At 36.9% G+C, this 17,750-nt stretch overlaps 2 protein-coding genes across 5 annotated transcripts in view; both read right to left on the bottom strand.

The window, feature by feature from the left end:
• Window positions 1-4,428, bottom strand: part of abca5 (ATP-binding cassette, sub-family A (ABC1), member 5) — a 45,628-nt gene extending 41,200 nt beyond the window's left edge. The window contains exons 1-2 of the mRNA XM_007250134.4: window positions 4,236-4,428; window positions 2,286-2,452 (exon numbers count right to left, since the gene is read on the bottom strand). Coding sequence (XP_007250196.3) covers window positions 2,286-2,452; window positions 4,236-4,248 — 180 coding nt within the window. The 5' untranslated portion in view covers window positions 4,249-4,428. The remainder of the gene's footprint in view (window positions 1-2,285; window positions 2,453-4,235) is intronic.
• A 1,720-nt stretch (window positions 4,429-6,148) lies between these two features.
• Window positions 6,149-17,750, bottom strand: part of kif19 (kinesin family member 19) — a 68,520-nt gene continuing 56,918 nt past the window's right edge. The window contains exons 11-20 of one of the 4 annotated variants that reach the window (XM_049464833.1): window positions 16,976-17,150; window positions 15,276-15,474; window positions 13,719-13,989; window positions 12,829-12,929; window positions 11,579-11,742; window positions 10,740-10,845; window positions 10,255-10,378; window positions 8,921-9,309; window positions 7,996-8,161; window positions 6,149-7,143 (exon numbers count right to left, since the gene is read on the bottom strand). In XM_049464833.1, the coding sequence (XP_049320790.1) occupies window positions 7,004-7,143; window positions 7,996-8,161; window positions 8,921-9,309; window positions 10,255-10,378; window positions 10,740-10,845; window positions 11,579-11,742; window positions 12,829-12,929; window positions 13,719-13,989; window positions 15,276-15,474; window positions 16,976-17,150 (1,835 nt within the window). In that variant the 3' untranslated portion in view covers window positions 6,149-7,003. Of the gene's footprint in view, window positions 7,144-7,995; window positions 8,162-8,920; window positions 9,310-10,254; window positions 10,379-10,739; window positions 10,846-11,578; window positions 11,743-12,807; window positions 12,930-13,718; window positions 13,990-15,275; window positions 15,475-16,975; window positions 17,187-17,750 lie in introns of all 4 variants that reach the window. The other 3 variants (XM_049464832.1, XM_049464831.1, XM_049464830.1) reach the window with 3 other exon arrangements.

Genomic DNA, 17,750 nt, shown 5'->3' on the forward strand with positions numbered 1-17,750 from the left:
AACCTGCTGAGTTCTAAACAGTAAGAACAGCCCACAATGGCCATCTCTCGCACATAATATAAAACTAGGCTTTTACTATCAGTAGACAGAGCAGGTTAAAATCTACACAACCATTTGACTCTAAGCTGAGCGCCGAGCTTCTTCTGACCATGTTTGTGTGTGGTTAGCTGGGTGTGAACTGTTCTTCCTTGTAAAAATGTGTCCTCACATACAAAACACTGTGCAATGATACTGCATTAACATACTTACCCAGACTTACGACTGTGACTTAGTGTAAAAAGCTTCCATTACTCAAAATTAAATTAAATTGAATCAGGGCCCTATGATTTACAAACACAGAAAGAATTACTGAATTGAGGCATAAAGCACAGATTTCAAATAAAAAAAGTCGATAATAAAACCAAATCTGGGACAAATAGGGTCATAAATTATACCATAAAAAAGATTAAACATTACAAATCAAGGTGCTACAAAGGGTTCTTTGAGTTATGGCACAGATGAAACCATTTTTGGTTCCAAAAAGTAACATTTTTATACAAAGAATCTTTATAACTTTTAAAAAGAGGATGTATGGGTTATTTGCAAGTTTGCAGGTTCTTCACACACACACACACACACACACGCACACACACACACACACACACACACACACGCCTAAATCTATGCAATCATTTGGCTATGAATTTAACTTCTTCTTTGGCTTTTGGTAGTTAGTTGAGTGCTGTTATTCTGTAGAAATGCCATTAAAAACAAACGAAACAAAGTGCAATGACTCTGCGTTTACAGATTTAGCTGTTTTACAGTATCACCAGCCAATAATACAATAATTTCCATTAGCATGGATGGAATCACAGAATTGAGGCATAAAGCAGATTTCATAGAGCCTTGGAATTATATAGTAAACTGGAACTATAAATAGTGGTACAAAGGTTTCTCTGAGCAACATCATAGACAAACCATTTTGTAAAAGAGATATATGTGTAAAACATATTTAAAAGATTTAAAGGTGGATTTAGAGGTTCTTTACCAATGTACAGATATCTCACACACAAACACAGAGATCTTTTGCAATTCTTAAAAAAGATTAAAATCTACACAACAATGTGACTATGAGCTGAGCTTCGTCTGGACACTGCCTTATGTTTAACTTGAGTGTTTATCTTTATTCTTGTAAAGAAAAAATATATATATTTTTTGTCTTCCCAAACAAAACAATTGCATCTACAGATTTGTAATAGCCCATGATGCCATGTTTGACTGTCACTGATCCTCAATTACTCAAAAACAATTTAAATTATTAAGGCACTATGCTTACCGCAAGCAAAGATGGAACTGCAGAATTAAGGCATAAAAACATTTTAAATGTAAAGGCAAAATAATAACAAAAAAGCTAAACCATTTTTTTATAGGGCTCTAAATTATACAGTATAGAGTTGAATTATACATATTTATACAGTTTACATTCCTGTCTCCTGAGGCATTAAAGATTACATTCCAATGATCTGTTTTCTCTGTCAGTTAAACCATGAAAAGACTTTTAGATCCCAATTTTGTACATCATTATTAGCTAATGACGATAGCAGCTAGAGGCTATGCTGACTATGTTCAAAGGCAACTCCCCCCTTTCTACACATTTTTTGCCTTAACTTGGTAAACAAAGCCACTAAAAATTAACCGTTGTGAAATCTGCCATTCTTGAAAAACCTGCCAAGTCAGAGTCATTTACTACCAGAGTGACTACCAGAAAAACCTTTCCTCACAGAAAGTAAAAAAAAAAGTCTTTAAAAGCGACTCAACATCTAAATGACTACGGGTATATCTGGCCATTGGAAATTGCCATGATATGGTTTTAAGTAAATTGAACTTTGAGATAAAAATGTATTTTAAGCACATGTTTAAGGCACAATAGAAATTGATTAAAAGCAGATGGCATTACACCTTAAAATTAAGATTTTCTGCCAATTAACAAAATTTTACCTCCACATTTAACTTATCTATGGGTAGTGAGAACACACAAACAAACACATAGCTGTAAAATTGTGGGCAGGAACCTCAGGGGAGCATTTGGGGATAGGTGCTGTGAATGCTGAAAGGGTAGAAGGCACTGCTCCTTTACTCAACATTACATATACAATTCTAGAAGACACACATTTTCTAACTCAGTGAAAGTTTTGGATAACAAATTCAATAAGCGATGCACCCAATACCCAAAATGATTTAACTGAAAAAAAATAAATAAATAAAAAAAATGTGTTTGGTCACAAAACAGAAACTGCAAAAATCACCTGGAGGCTCTGCTGCTTGGTTCTCCATTTGATCAGAAGGTTCTTGTACAGTAGGCTCCTGGTTTGATGCCAGACTCCAGCATCTCTTCTGCTTAGAGGCTGCATTTTTGCTGCATGCTTCAACAGGCTGGGAAAGGGACGAGATCGGACCTCGACGCTGGACACAGCTGTGACACAAAAGCAATCATACAAATAGATCGAAAAACTAACCACAAAATGCAGAGTTATTAGAAAAATGGTGTAGCTAGTTGTTTAGTTATAAATAGATAGCTAACTAGCTAAATCACTTTTTCCAGTCCTATAGGTTAAACTTGGCAAAGCAGTGTGGGCACAAACAGAGTCTGAAAACAAAGGTAGTTAATTAAAAACACTATGTATACACACAGTACCTTTAGGTAGTTATCCGGGCACACGCATCTTAAAATAAAGTAATGATAAGTCAAATGACAAGCTAGAATAGGGGAACAGATTGAAAAGTTTATTCAGTGGAAATGGATGAATATTAGCCATAGAGAACCTTTTCAGCAACAACTGGCATTCACATATTTCCACAGATTCATTTTGCAACTAAAGAGATACCTGAAGGTACTGTGTTTGTAATAAACTACCTATGCACGTCCAACTCATTTTAAATGTCTGGAACCTTGGAATTCTACCAATAAAGTGTGGAGCTACTTTGAGCATTATATATAAAATTTCAAAAGACAACTTTAGAAATTCAGCAAACATTTTGGGTCATAAAAATATTTGGCAACCAAAATATTTGGCTACAAAATGGCAAAATAATCCTGTGTTTGGTCACAATATATTTCTTAATTTTGGTCAATATAAAAAAAAATTGAGATTAATATAATTCAGTATAAAAGCCACAGTGCCCCAGATGTAGCTTCTGTAATCATCATGTATAGAGCTGGACGGTATGGTAAAATTATTATTGTTATCATCATCATCATCATCATCATCATTATTATTATTATTATTATTGCAACATTGACAGATATTTTTATGATATACAGTATATATAACGCATCATACAGCAATAAATAAAATACAGCATCAACAGAGGCAAAATCTGCTATTGAAATAGCTAATAAAATATATTTTTTATTTCAGTGTTTTGTCATATAGCCAGAAGTATCGTTATCGCAAAAATACCATAAAATATCATGATATTTGTTTAGGGCCATATCGCCTACCCCTAGTGTCTCTCATTTATAATTATTATTTTTATAATTACTACTACTACAATAGTGAAAGACATTCTCAAGAACACACAATGCTCTGTATGTCCTGTAACTACATACGCAATACTTTAGTTAGGTAGCTATCAAAGCAATGCTGCTGTGGGTTGGAAAGCAGGAACAGGATTATTGCTCTGAGACAATATATAATATGCTGCTTAATGATAGATAGATAGATAGATAGATAGAGGTGGTATTACAGTAAGAAAGCACAGTTAGGAATATAAGACTATAGAAGATGCTAACTGAGGCTTAAAAAATGAACTATACCTTATAATATATAAATAAAAAATAAAAAATACTGTAACTTCAGATAATTATCTCGCCTAACAGCTACTACAGTGGTCAAAAAATAAACATTTAAGAAAATATAAATACAAAAGCAATACTATACAATACTATACAAAGTATGAAAGTAACCTAACAGTAGACAGGAGGTTTAATTCGCTCTTAAAGGCATTAACTTAGCTGAAAAAAAGCCCACAACGCTCACCGTTTCTTCCTCACTGACTAGTTAAGCTAACTAACTCCATGTCTATCAGTAAGCTAGGTTAGTTAGCCAGTTAGCTAGCTAAGCTAACCTAGTTAACCCAGCGAATAGGTTAGTTAGTTAGCTAACGCTAGCTGCCATGCTAGCTAACCAGAGCTAACGACATAAACACACTGAGCCCAGCTCCGCTCAGCTGTCAGTCTGAGAAAAGACACTTACGTATGAAATACATTAAGGCATATCTTTCTCCTATGAGGCGTTTTCCATCTTTAAACGCTGCACGCGGGTAATATCCTCCTCTCCTCTGTGTTTAGACACAGCTTTCTCAAGCTCAAGCCAGTAGCTAACCGTAACACGCACACATACACATACATACACACACAGCAGGCTAAGCTAAAGCTACCCGTGTTGGCAACGGCGGTCGGTCCGTGACTCTGGCCAATCAGGAGCCCGCGTTTTCGCTAAGGTTAGATGCTCAGCTGTGATTGGCTGAAGATGCTGTAGCTGCTGCAGCTGTTTAAGCTGCTGCTCCTGTAGCTGCCTGCCAGTGACCCTACAGCCTCAACCTCAACCATGTACATACAATGCCTGTCAAAAGTTGTCTTTATTTTAATGAATTTTCTACATTGCAGTCCAAAAAATGTCTCCATTTGGATTTAACTAAGTAAATAATATGGGATTGATGCTGCAGCTGGTCAGGTCTAGGTTCAGGAACTGTATATTCTAAAAGAATGATCACCTGAATGACCAGGTTATTCCAACAATGGATTTTTTGGATCATATTCCAAGATGACGACGCCAGGATTCACAGGGCTGGAATTGTGATAGAGTGGTTCAGGGAGCATGAGATCATCATTTTACACATGGATTGTTCACCACAGAGTCCAGACCTTAACCTCATTGAGAATCTTTGGGATATGTGCTGGATGGAGAAGAGCTGCTTTGTGCAGCGGTCAGACTCTACCATCTTCAATGCTGCAAGACCTTGGTGAAAAATTAATGCAACACTAGATTGAAATAAATCTTGTGACATTGCAGATGCAGAGCTTATTGAAATAATGTCACAATGAATGCATCAAAGTAATCAAAGCTAAAGGCATTCCAACCAAATATTAAGAGAGCGTGACCTTTTTTTTTGGTGGATGCAATTTCTCTATTCATTTGGACAGAAATCCAAATAAAAAATTCATCATTTGATGCTACGTATTTAATCATACTCGAACAAAATTCTATTCTATTGCAAAAAAATATATATATATATATATACATATATATACATATATATAATATTGCAACGTTTTGTTGTTCTGCTATACTCTGATACTCTATATATTGTGACACAAATGATGGTAAAGTATATCAACTATATTGTTCAGCACCTCCAGGAACTCCTTCAAGACACTGATAAAACTATTCCAGGCGACTCTACCTCATAAAGACACTAAGATTAAAATGCATTGAGTGAGCAATTCTGTCCTTAAAATGAATTGTTAGAAACATAATCTACATATAAATAATAATAAATAATCTACATTAATTTGTTTAGGAATAAATTTACAAAATAAAAAATATGCCTGTCATCAAACACATTGAATTGAGAAGAACTTTTGAGTTTGGTACTGTATATGTGTAGGGACAAACGTACACTAGAAGATTTTAAAAGGACTAAACTGTCTAAAAAAATGATCAGACTGGTCACAGTTGTTATTTAATGGGAATTGTGAATTGGTAATAGGTCACTTTTTAACAATGGCTTATCAAGGGTGCATAAAGGCGACTCGTGAATACCCTTTAAATTATCTAAATGAAAAATGGGACACCCTACAGTCTTGTGGTCCATGCGAGCATTGCGCATATGAGGGCTACAGGACTTAAAGTGTGCCATTTGAGACTAGAAGTTGGTTGGGTTTCTGTTTTTTTTTGTTTGTTTTTTTTGGGGGGGGACTTTAGTATCACACACACTTACATGTATGTATCGCATTCGGTTTGAATCAGAGAGGCTTGTGTGAGGTGGGGTGAGATAAGTTATATTTTTGCACTCATTTAAGCTGGGTCAGTTCTGTAGTGCACAGACAGATGCGCTACAGTCTAACAGTGTGGATGGCTATAAAACACAAGGCCTAAATCAGCACTTTTGCAATATGTTTTATTTGGATACAAATAAAAAATGTACAAAATTAAGAGTAGAAAAAAGAGTATAATGTATGTATATGAAAAAAAAATACACAAACTTTGAGAACATCAAAGAAAAGGCAGGTTGATTAAAAGCATCCCCTGAGGCTCAGGAATGTGATGAATACAATATGGAATCTGTCCTGGAATTACTAACAGACATCATTCACCGTGGGAATAATCCTGCTGAAATCTCAACCTATGGCAAATGACTGTGAATGGGACATTCCTAGTGCTGTACAGTAACAGTGACATACATGCAAATGGAAAAGGGTGGTGCCAGAGATCTACAAATGCCTGTTTCCTTGTCTGTAGGAGTTATGTGTTATGTGTTTAGAGGAATTCCACAATCACATATTGCCTGCGTGTGAGGGAAAGAAAAAAAAAAAAACAGTGCATCCTTAATGCAGACACAAGAGCTGTAAGATACTGTTCCATTATGGAGAAAAGAATAAGACTTGTGCCTGTGCCCGGGGTCACACAAACAATGGTCGACATTTTCCTTTTAATACACTGAAGGAAGTTTTCAAGGTGCTTTTTTGAGGACTTCCCAGAATCATATAATACACACACACCATTTAAGGCCTGGTCACACACTTAAACCAAAGGCATTAGAGGCAGGGTTCCCCCTCTGTCAAAAAATCAATAAAAGAGATTCTTCATTATTTCCTCTCGGGGTATAAGAGTTTTAAGGGTTCTGCGTTCAGCAGACCAAAGCCTCAGAACCCAGGACATGATTTAATGCATGTTAAGTCGTTGGGTGGGTAAGTTGAACTGTTGCTGACGGGTAAGGGACAGGTCAGGGCAGAGGTTCCTCAATGTTTGCGAGTGCGCTGGCCCCCTGCCCCTGTGGTGGTGACATATAGGAGGGGCTGTGGCTGCCTGCTTTGGGCACCACGCTTGAGGTTGCTGACATGGGTGGGGAGGTTGACTGAGGAAGCGTCTGCTGTGGATCCTAAAGGGGATCGAAAAGAAATTATATTTATTACATTAAATAAATAAACCCTCAATATTTCATATTTTCCAAAGTAGCAAAGGCAGAAAATTCAGTTGTAACCAGTATTAAATAGGATGTTCTATCAACAGTCAACCATATCAGTAATTTGGGCCTTAATTTTACAAGATATGAAACTGTAATACTGTTCTTGTACAACAAATCCACACTTCAACTGTAAATACCTAAAATTTGTCAGATTAGATCACAATAACTGTTTAATTTTACAATATATTGTCCCAGATATAAGTGCAAATAAAGATATTTTATAGCCATTAAAGGCATTTTTAGAATACGCATATAAATCCATAATAAAAGAAAACTCATAGTTTTAGTTTTAAAACAAAGTTATTAATGTAACATACATATTTGTATATAGGTGATAATGTAATTATCAGGACAGGCCTATTCAAGAGTGAAATAGACTCAAATATGCACAGAATTTGCAACAGAATATCACTATATGTTTTTGTTAGCATGCGCTCGCCTCTAATTATTATTCTACATTCAGACACTAACCTGATTTGTTCTTAATAATGCTTTCTATCAGTAACTGTACACATATCTGGCATATGTTTCTGATAAAATGGCCAATAACTATAGGTCTAATAATCTGGCAACTCTGTGTATTATAATTTAGAGTGATTTGTAAAAGTGGCAGTTTATAATGACATGTTAGTAACAGCTGGAGAACGCACAACAGACACATTTACAGAAGCGTTACACGGTGCATAAAATGCTTGTTAGCCAGGCCATAAACATTTATAGCCTCTAGCAGCTAAATCACAAGACATTACTCAGTGAGTTAGTGACCTGTTTGGTGATTGATGTGGGAAGGGCGAGTTTTGCCCAGCTGAGCCGGAACTCTGTGCTGGGGCCGAAGGAGAGGTGCGGGAGGTTGGCCGTTAATGTGCAGGTGGGGGTCTGAAGTGCTATCAAGTGGCCGAAAACGCTGGCTGGTGTTCTTCCCTTGGGTTAACTGGAGAAAAAGAGCGTCTAGATAAGCCATGTACCCATAGTTATTTCAAACACCCCAAACAAACCCAGATGAACCATTAAGATTACTGACAACAAATATTGTGGTGTAAAAACAGTATTGCATTAATTGTGCATGAATTAATGAAAGCATTACTAAATATTCAAAAGTTTCATTTATTGTTTAGGGGCTTAATTTAACTAATTTATCTCATAACTTCTAAACACATAGAAGTCCTTTTAGTTCTATATAATTACAGACTGTAGTCCTGTGTCTGTTTCACCTCCTATTATTTGGGTGGTTGGTGTGTTAGTTTATGCTGTGCTTTTACAATTGGTCAAACACAGCAGTGCTGCTGGAGTTTTTAAACACCTCAGTGTAACTGCTTGACTAAGAATAGTCCACCAACAGCGTCGGAGGAGTATAAAAGTGTCTAATAGAGTGGGCAGTGTGTGGCCATAGTATTTACAAACTCCAGCAGCGCTGCTGTGTCTGATTCACTCACTGTACCAGCACAACACACACTAACAACTTATACAGTACATTACTACCATGCCAATGTCACTACAGTGCTTGGAATGACATATTACAAATAGTAAAGTATAAAGAGAAACAGATACAGGAATACAGTCTGTAATTATAGAAATGCAAGAGCTCCTGTATAACATGTATGACAGACAAGGAGGATGTTATAATGTTATGTTTGATAGTGTAATGACTATTAATTGCTCATACTGACAAGAAAATGGCTTAATAACTCACAGCTTGTCCGGTGACCTCAAAGGACCGGGACCGTCTCTTGCGTCTGCGAGCCTCGAAGTCCTGCTCCCGCGGGACAGTGTTCTTGGACAGGGCCTGGCGGTTGCGGGGGCGTGTCCAGGTGCTGTTGGGGGCAGGGCCTTCGCCCGTGCTGCTGGACAGGTTATCATCAGAGGTGGCATGATGGAGCTCGGGGCTGGGCTGCCGTCCTCGGCGCAGAACCAGGCCTTTGGGTGGTCCATCACTCAGAGACAAGCTGCTCTTGTGCTTTATAGGGTCCAGAGGAGAGGGGGGAGGCGGGAGGCGCAGGGCATCTATCTCCAGTGCTTTGGAGCGACGGCGGGCCGCCTTCACTGCAATGCTGTGCACTCCTCTCAGGATCTGCTGCCTCTCTGAACGGGGGAACACAGAACATGAAATATGGAAGAAGATTTAGCTTGATGGCACTATAGTAGTACTAGAAATTTACAGAATTTAGACATACAGTATTGTTTAGTCTACAGTCATCAGGACTGTAATTGACACACAATTTTTTAATTCATGAAGTGCCTTAAAATAGATAAAATATACAGTACCAGACAATAGCACATTGTAAATGAACAATGAAGTCCATTCAAACTATTAAGGAAGACATAAGAAATCATGTAGTCACTTAAAAGTGTTAAATAAACCACTCTTAACCGGGATGATGTTAACTTGTGGTTTCTGAGGCTGGTAACTCTGATGAACTTATCATGTACAACAGAGGAAACTCTTGCTCTTCCTTTCCTGGGGCAATCCTGATTAGAGCCAGTTTCATCATAATGTTTTTGGTGACCTTTGCGACTAAACTTGAGGATACTGTCAAAGTTAAAGTCTTTTTCTTTACTTTCTTTTCTCTACGTTGAGTAGTTTTTGCCATAATATTGATTAGAGAATTACTCAAACAGGGCTATTCACTGTATACCTGTAACTCCTCTTCACAACTTTACAACTGATGCTCTCAAACACATTTAGGGCCAAGAAATTCAAGTAATTAACTCTTGACGAGTTTAGCACAGCTGTTAACTGAAAGCTATTCCAGGGGACTCAACCTCATAAAGCTGAGTGAGAAAATCCAGCCAAGATGTGCAAAACTGTCTAATCTAAGCAAGATGTGCTACTTTGAAGAATCTAAAATATCAAACATGTTCTGGTTTGTTTAAAACTTTTTTATTTGCTAAATAATTCAACATATTTTTCTTTATATTTTGAAGTCATGTTGATACTGTATTATGTCAGACACCCAAGGGGTCAGACTTGTGTATCGACCAGGCAAATAATATGTGGCTGATTGATAAGGTTAATTTAAGCTTCACCTTTAGGCGTGAGAGGAGCTTCAGTTCCGTTCTCGCTGCTCTCTGGAGAGGAGTCCAGGTGACTGCTCACACTGTGGCTCAGGAGGCTGTAGCTTAGAGCGCCCTCTAGAGCACTTGGCAGCAACTGCAAAGAGGAAGAACAATGCAATCATTCATATTCTCATAAATACAGTTAACAAACTATTATACATTTTTATATTTTATATATTTCAATCTTTTAATCTTCCATATATTTGCTTATGCTTCAATGCTTGTTTATTACATTGCATAATATAGCACAATATATTTCAAAATACTGAATCTGCTGAATTACTTAATTTGGATACGTATCATGTGGCCTGGTTCTTCCCAATACATAATAAACTACACTGCATGATTTAAATGAAATTTGTGACTTAAAATAAAATATTTTTACACTTTGCAATTTTGGACATTTAACATTTTTGTGTGTTGCCCGTATACATACACTACATATTGGTACTCACCTCTCGGTTGCCCTGTCCATTGATGTGAATGGGTGGTGGAGTCATCACCACAGAGTTCTTGATCTGCTTTGTGTGTGGGCTGCTCTTAAACACACGGTTACTGTCACTGTGGGAAGAGAGAAGACATGGATCTTTATAAAAAAAAATGCTAGTCAAAACTATAAAGGTAATGTAATAGCTTTCTTTATTACTTTGTTCTAATAGAATTCCCTCCACATTTCCCACCCAAAAAATAGGACTCCCTCTATTCGACAAAGAAGGTTAGCATGTGCTTCATCCGAGTCACATGAAGTGAGCCTGGGAATTCTTTTAAACTAACGCAGCTAATGGAACATCTCTGGACAACTGATCTGAAATAATAACTGGAATGGTTCAAAATCAAGTGAACTTAAAAGGTACCAGAGCTTTAAAAAAATAATAATAAAAACTGAAACAATTTTATATTGTGCAAAAAGAGGGGGTGCCTTTTAGAAAACAATTCATTGTTTAACAGCTATAGAAATAGAAAATTATGAGAATTTTTAAAGCCTAACAGATGGTGTTACTGCAATCCCAGCACATTCACACTTTTATCATAACTAGAAAAAGACACAAAAACACTGTAACTATTAAAAGTATTTTCTGTAAAGAAATTACATATGAAGCCAGAGAGCGTTGAGTTCTGTTTCCTGCACTTTCAAAAGACTCTCAGATACTGGAGAAAACTGGTACCAGAAAAGGTCTGGCTGACCCACATGGCAACACCTTTAGCTCAGCTTAACATGGTATTAAGTTTTAGATTTATCACTGCTACTGGATAACTAACAAACAGTGTGAAAACATCGTTAAATAGTTTTTACCTATCAGGCTCTGGCAGAATGGGTGGCAAAGTGTGTCTCCGCACTTTCACCCTTCCTTGTCTAGTTTCGGAGCCCAGTGTGCGAACACTCTCCTGGTCTGAGTCCAGCTCCTGCAAAGGGTCACGTCCTCTGCTGGGTAGGGCAATCTTTGGAAGGGACCCTTCCTGTGGACAAAAGAGGAAAAAATATTAATAGCACAGAAAGAGAATGTGTTATTCATGCACACACAATGTATACAGCACACTGAACTTCTACACTGACTAATTATTTACTGGAACATTTTCTAAGAGTATAACAGCACAGTCCCTCTTTAATCCCCCCCCCCCCCCCCAATCAAACCTAACTAGCACACTCTTATATAGCACTGTTGTCTTGTGTCATTTGTCTCATGTATGTCTATATCTGTGACCATGTTTAGTGTCTATTTCATTCTTTTATTCTTAAAAAAGCTAAACATGGACAGGGAGCATTTAGCTACTATGCTACTGCTACTGCTCTTTAATGGAACCAGTTAACAGAGAGTGTTAAAAGAGCCACAACTCCAGGCTGAAAACCTTTATGTTTGAGCAGGCCTTTAGTTCAGTTTAAAACACTGCAGCTCCACACACTTTTATTCTGTAACGGCACTTTTATTCAAATTGATTCAGTTACCTTTTATTCTTTTAAATATATTGTTTTAATCAGGTTTAAATTATATTTTATTCATGCTATTTTCTTATTTTATTTATCTTATCTCCATTTTATTGTTTTTCTTTTAAATGTTTTTTACTTTAAATAGCGCTATATGAATAAACTTGCCTGGCCTTGTCTTATATTATTTATAAATGTATTTAGTTGTACTTTAGTCAACTATCACTTTTTTGTTTGTTTGTTTTTTGCTGTAACTTGGGGCAAGAGAGTAGCACAATTTCAATTCTCTGTATGTTCTGTACATATGCAGAATTGACAATAAAGCAGTTTATATGTAAGGGTAAATTATAGTCTTTGGAACCCATACTGCTGCGTGACATGCATGCCAAGAAGATGATTCGGACTGACAGGTAATGATCATGAGGGGCAGCATCTGGATATAAATGTCCATGCAAACAGACAAGCGACTCTACCACAGGTCAGTGCAGTGTTCTTTAGCTTCCATGGGACATTGCAAACAGGACATCATACTTCTTCTTTTCACATGACCTTCGATATTTTAGTGTATTCCTGTCTGAAAGAGCAACATTAATCCACACCTTCAGAGTGTGGATAGTGACCTTGTCCAAAGCCACGGCTCGGTCCAGGTTCCGCTCATCCAGATCTCTGATGTACATCTCATACAGCTCCTGAAGATGCGGAGGCACCAGGAGACTGTGATCTGTGGATACAGACGTACAGCAAGTTTTATTAGCATGAAATCCTGAAGGTCTTTTTCATGCCTGAAAGTCTGGACCAGAGTCTGAACCAATCCTCACGTTTTTGTTTTGTTCCTGTTTGTTTTGAACCATACTGCAGTTTAATAAGTGAACTAAACTATAGATGTTTCTCAGATGTTTATAAATTAGGGTTAATCTACAGTTACAGAAGATACAGGAGTCACATACTGCTGAGAATAATAGAAAGGCAGGTTTCAGCACAAACATTTTTTTTATTTCTTCTGTATTGTTTGAAGGGTGATTATACCCTACCTTATCTTCCTATAATTGGTCTGAAAGCCAGAACCATATGAAAAAAGTGTGTTTGAACATCAAACAAACCAGACAATGGTTCAGTTTATCCAAATTTTGGTTCTTTGGTCCAGACTTGGGTTTACAGGACCTTTCACACCTACTATTTTGGTTTGGAACATAGTGTGCATAAAGTACCCCAAGAATCTGAGTAACTCAACTCTGTAGTTCCTTTAATATTTAAAGAAAGACCACAAGGCAGCGTAATGCATTCATAAACAGTCGATAAAAAAACTTAAATTGCTGTATGCCTCAGCAGCTGACATTTGTAATCAATACGAAGTAGACAGTAGCCACTGCAGTGTGGATACAATCAATATAGATAAAGAAAGTTGTTTTTATAACATTTCCCTCAGCCTATGATCAGTGTTTTTGGCACTACAGAGTTGCTGAACCTCTCTTCTGACCCGCCCCTGAGGTCCCTCCTCCTGCAGACTCACCATCAATAAACTGCCTCTGCTGCTGGATGATCTCGTGGCACAGCTGCCTGTGCTGCTCGAACCGCTGCACCACTACGTTCTTCTGCCGGATAACGTTGTCTTTGAGCAGGGCATGAGACTGCATCTCTGCGTTCTCGATCTCCAGCTCGTGAACTTTACACAGCAGCCCCAGCACCTCCCGCTGCTCCTCTGAGCTCACCCGGCGAGGCAGCAGCTCCTCCAGCCTGCGGGCCCTCTCACGCAACTCCGCCAGACGCCGCTCCAGACCAGCCTGAGGGGAGGAAAGAGGGCTTAGTGTTACTGAACAGCAAACACACTCATACACTCAGCACTAGCACTCAGTTTATACTGTATTTAATGCTAGAGGCCTTGTGGGTCAGTACTGATTTTAGTTACAAAGAAATAGCCTTGACTCTGAAGCAACAAAACATTGAAAACGCAAAAAAATATATTAAAAAATACTTTTTAAAAGTTTATAAAAGTCAGTATCTCTCGCTATCTTTAAGAAACTCCTGAAGACAGAGCTCTTCAAAGAGCACCTACTCTCCTAACACCCCTAACAAACTAACTACTTCTAACCTCATTTCCTTCTTCCCCTCCTTCACTCCTCTATCCCATTATTTCCCTTTGACCTCCTTTAGGCCCTACCTAAAGATGTTATTACCTTTAACTTCTATTACTTTTGTACTTCACTATTGTAAGTCGCTTTGGACAAAAGTGTCTGTCAAATGTAATGTAATGTAATGTAACAAAATATGACAAATCAACAGTTAGTCCTGTCACGATACTTCCTTTATCAACTTATCAAACAAAATTTGGACAAGAATAATATAGCAATATTTTTTGCTGATCCCAAAATAATGCATAATGTATTTTTTTTTTCATGGCAAGGAGAGCCCATTATAAGATGAGTGTTTAATTTATGCTATTCATAATCATATTTTATTCCAGTTCCAATGTCTGAATATTCTTAATATATAGAGCAATTAGTGCTGATGCAATATGCAAGCACAATATATTGTTTTAGCCCTTTCAGAACTGATTTATTTCCAGTGATGAGAAAAAAAGTAAGAATGTTGTTTTCTGTCTGTAATGCACAGAAACGAAGCCTGTAATACCCTAATATAAAATCTACAGTATATAGCAAATAAACCCGATTACCTAACATATTTAATAGTTTTTAAAAAGCTTTATTTCCATTGCATTGAAAGCTTGTGTGCAATATTTCATATTTTAAATTGACCTTTTTATTTCATAAATCGTCTCTTGACAGTTAAAAAAACATGATTAAAAAGTGTTTAAATTACATTAAATTAGTCAAAATTAAATTTTACAGTTACTGTTAGTACTAAAAGATGGTGCTGAAAAGTTTACAATATTACAATATTTTACAATATTTTAATGAATTGCTTATAGTGTAAATCAGATAATATTGTAAAAAGTCTGATTTACACTAAAAGATAAAAAGGTGAAACACAGCAGAACTAAATCAGTGTGGGCAGCGCATGTATTTCTAGTCCTTTTGCTCCCCCTAGTGGTCATATGAGCAGTTCTTACCCTTTGCTTGCTGATTTTCTTCTGTTCGCCCATCAGTGTGACCAGGTTCTCTCGAGCCATGGCCACTTCCTGCGTCTCGGTGCTGTCTGGAGGAGACTCTGGAGTGTCTGAGTCTTTCTCACTCTCGTCTTTATTAAAGCTTTCCTTCCTCCTCTCGCCCTGCCACTTCCTGCGCTGCCTGCTCCGCTCCTGCTCCCAACTACAGGGAAAATATACACAACTCAGATCAGACACGAACGTGAGCTTCATCTCATCCTTTATTTCTCAGTGAGAAACAGAGGATGAGACAGAAGTCTGAATACATAGACAATATATTGTTCCAGGAATAAATGCCATAAACAATATTATTGATATTTTAGGACCATTTTATTCCACTGATATAATTCAAATATGATAGCATAATAATGCAAATATTTCATTTTTAAGAAAAAGATATTATTTTTTTATTCCTATGAATATAAATCATTAATAAATTAAACAGCTGTTATAAACAAAGTTAACATCCTGATCATTCGTGTTAATGGTCTCTCTCTTTGCTAAGAAGAACATAATGTGCGATACTGAGATCAGAAAAGCTTTAAGGTTATGTTTATATATTCTATGATATGTAGAGTAAGTAATGTAATTATTGTGACTAGTCTAACGCAAGTTAGAATAGACAAAAGAAGTGAATTAGATGATTTTGTGTCCACAGTTGACTAAAAGACTTAAAAGTCTTGCAAGTCTGAACCAGAGTCTGCACTAAGGTTCATGTGTCTTTTCATTGTGTATATACAGTATTTGATTCAGACTTGATTCAGTTTATTATTACATCCTGTTGTCATCAGCTACATGAGCTGTGTCCCTCTTTTCTTCATGTTAATCAATTGGTTTGTGGAATGTTAATTAAGAGTTCACCACCAGTCCCTTTTATCCTCTTGTTTGTTTAAAGACTGCCTCAACTTCCTATAATTGTTCAGAAAATCTGAACCATCTAGAAAACTGTTTTTACACTGCAGACAAACCGGATCATGGTGTAATAGATCTTTCGGTGAGACCAAACTATGATTCTTTGGTTCAAACTGTAGTTTAAAGCCCTTTTAAAATGCTATTTTGTTTAAGACCATATTTAAAAAAAGTCTCTTAAAGGGACAGTGTACATATTACTGAATACTGGCGGTTATATATTTCACCCAGGTCATTTAAATGGTCACCCCCCCCCCCCCATTGTGAGTTTTTATACTCAATGAAATTAACAACCAAGCTGAGATAATATAATAAAGTAAAAATAGTTCCCTCTATCCAATTTATGATGCATTCTTTATTCCAGTGCCCCACAGTGACTTTATCTTTCCTGAAACATACAAATATATATACTAGTATTTTAATTAACACCACTAATAAAAATCTAATTGAATTTTACATTTCTTACAATTACTTTTTTATGTACATTTAAATATCCACTATAAGAACTTCTACGTCTTAAGAAGAACAAGTGTGAATTATCGCAAATAATCATTAATCAGATTTTTTTTTTTTATCGACTGAAACCACTAGTATTATTAGATGAAGAATGACTAATGAAACTGCTACAGTTCATAAATTCATGAAATACTTGGTCCTCTGTGTTGTAAGTTCTCTTTCATAACGTGTAATAAAAGTAATAGAAGTAAAAGAATGTATATCATATCATATAATATATGATAATATATGATGCTCACTCAGCAATGGTAAGAAGGTGTTTGGACGTGTCAATCTGGATCTCCATATTGGTGTTGTCCAGCTCCATAAGACGTTTTCTGATCTCCATCTGTTGTCTGAAGGCTTCAATCAGCTGCTCCCTCAGCTGGTCCATCGCGGCTCTGCTCTGCTGTGTGGAGTGAGCCTGTACCTCAGCTATACCGCCAGAGGAGGGAGACAGTGAGACAGTGTCTGTATAGAAGGGCATTCAATAGCCAAAGATGTCATATCCTTGACATATCCTACCTATTACCACCACCACCACCATCATTTTTATTAACCTTATCAATACCGTCAGTATAAAGAACTGTACTGACATTATTTTTATAACAGTTATATGATGGTATTAATAGAGCTTATGCTTTAAAGGAGATCTCCGGTGTAAAATTGATTTTGGTGTACTAAAACATGATAAAGTGTACTAACCTTTGCAGAATAGCATCAGAATAGCCCACCTCAGTTCTCCTGCAGCTTTCTGAGATCCTGTAATTTTTTTACAGTTTCTCCAAACTCCAGTTTTAGAATGAATAATATGAGGCATATTTTGCGTTTCCCAGACTCAAAGTAGCCCTACACCTCATTGGTAGAATCTGGAGAGCCTTGACATTTAAAACGAGGCACAAATCACTTCAAAAGTGCACAAAAACGTATTAAAAAACACTGTTTACAACCCATAGCGTAACCTAATCTCTGGGCGCTGCCATCTTTACCTTTACCTTAATAGGCTTGTGCACTTTTAAAGTTCTTAATGCCTCG

The sequence above is a fragment of the Astyanax mexicanus genome, chromosome 15 (assembly GCF_023375975.1).
Source record: "Astyanax mexicanus isolate ESR-SI-001 chromosome 15, AstMex3_surface, whole genome shotgun sequence".
Classification (NCBI taxonomy): domain Eukaryota; kingdom Metazoa; phylum Chordata; class Actinopteri; order Characiformes; family Acestrorhamphidae; genus Astyanax; species Astyanax mexicanus.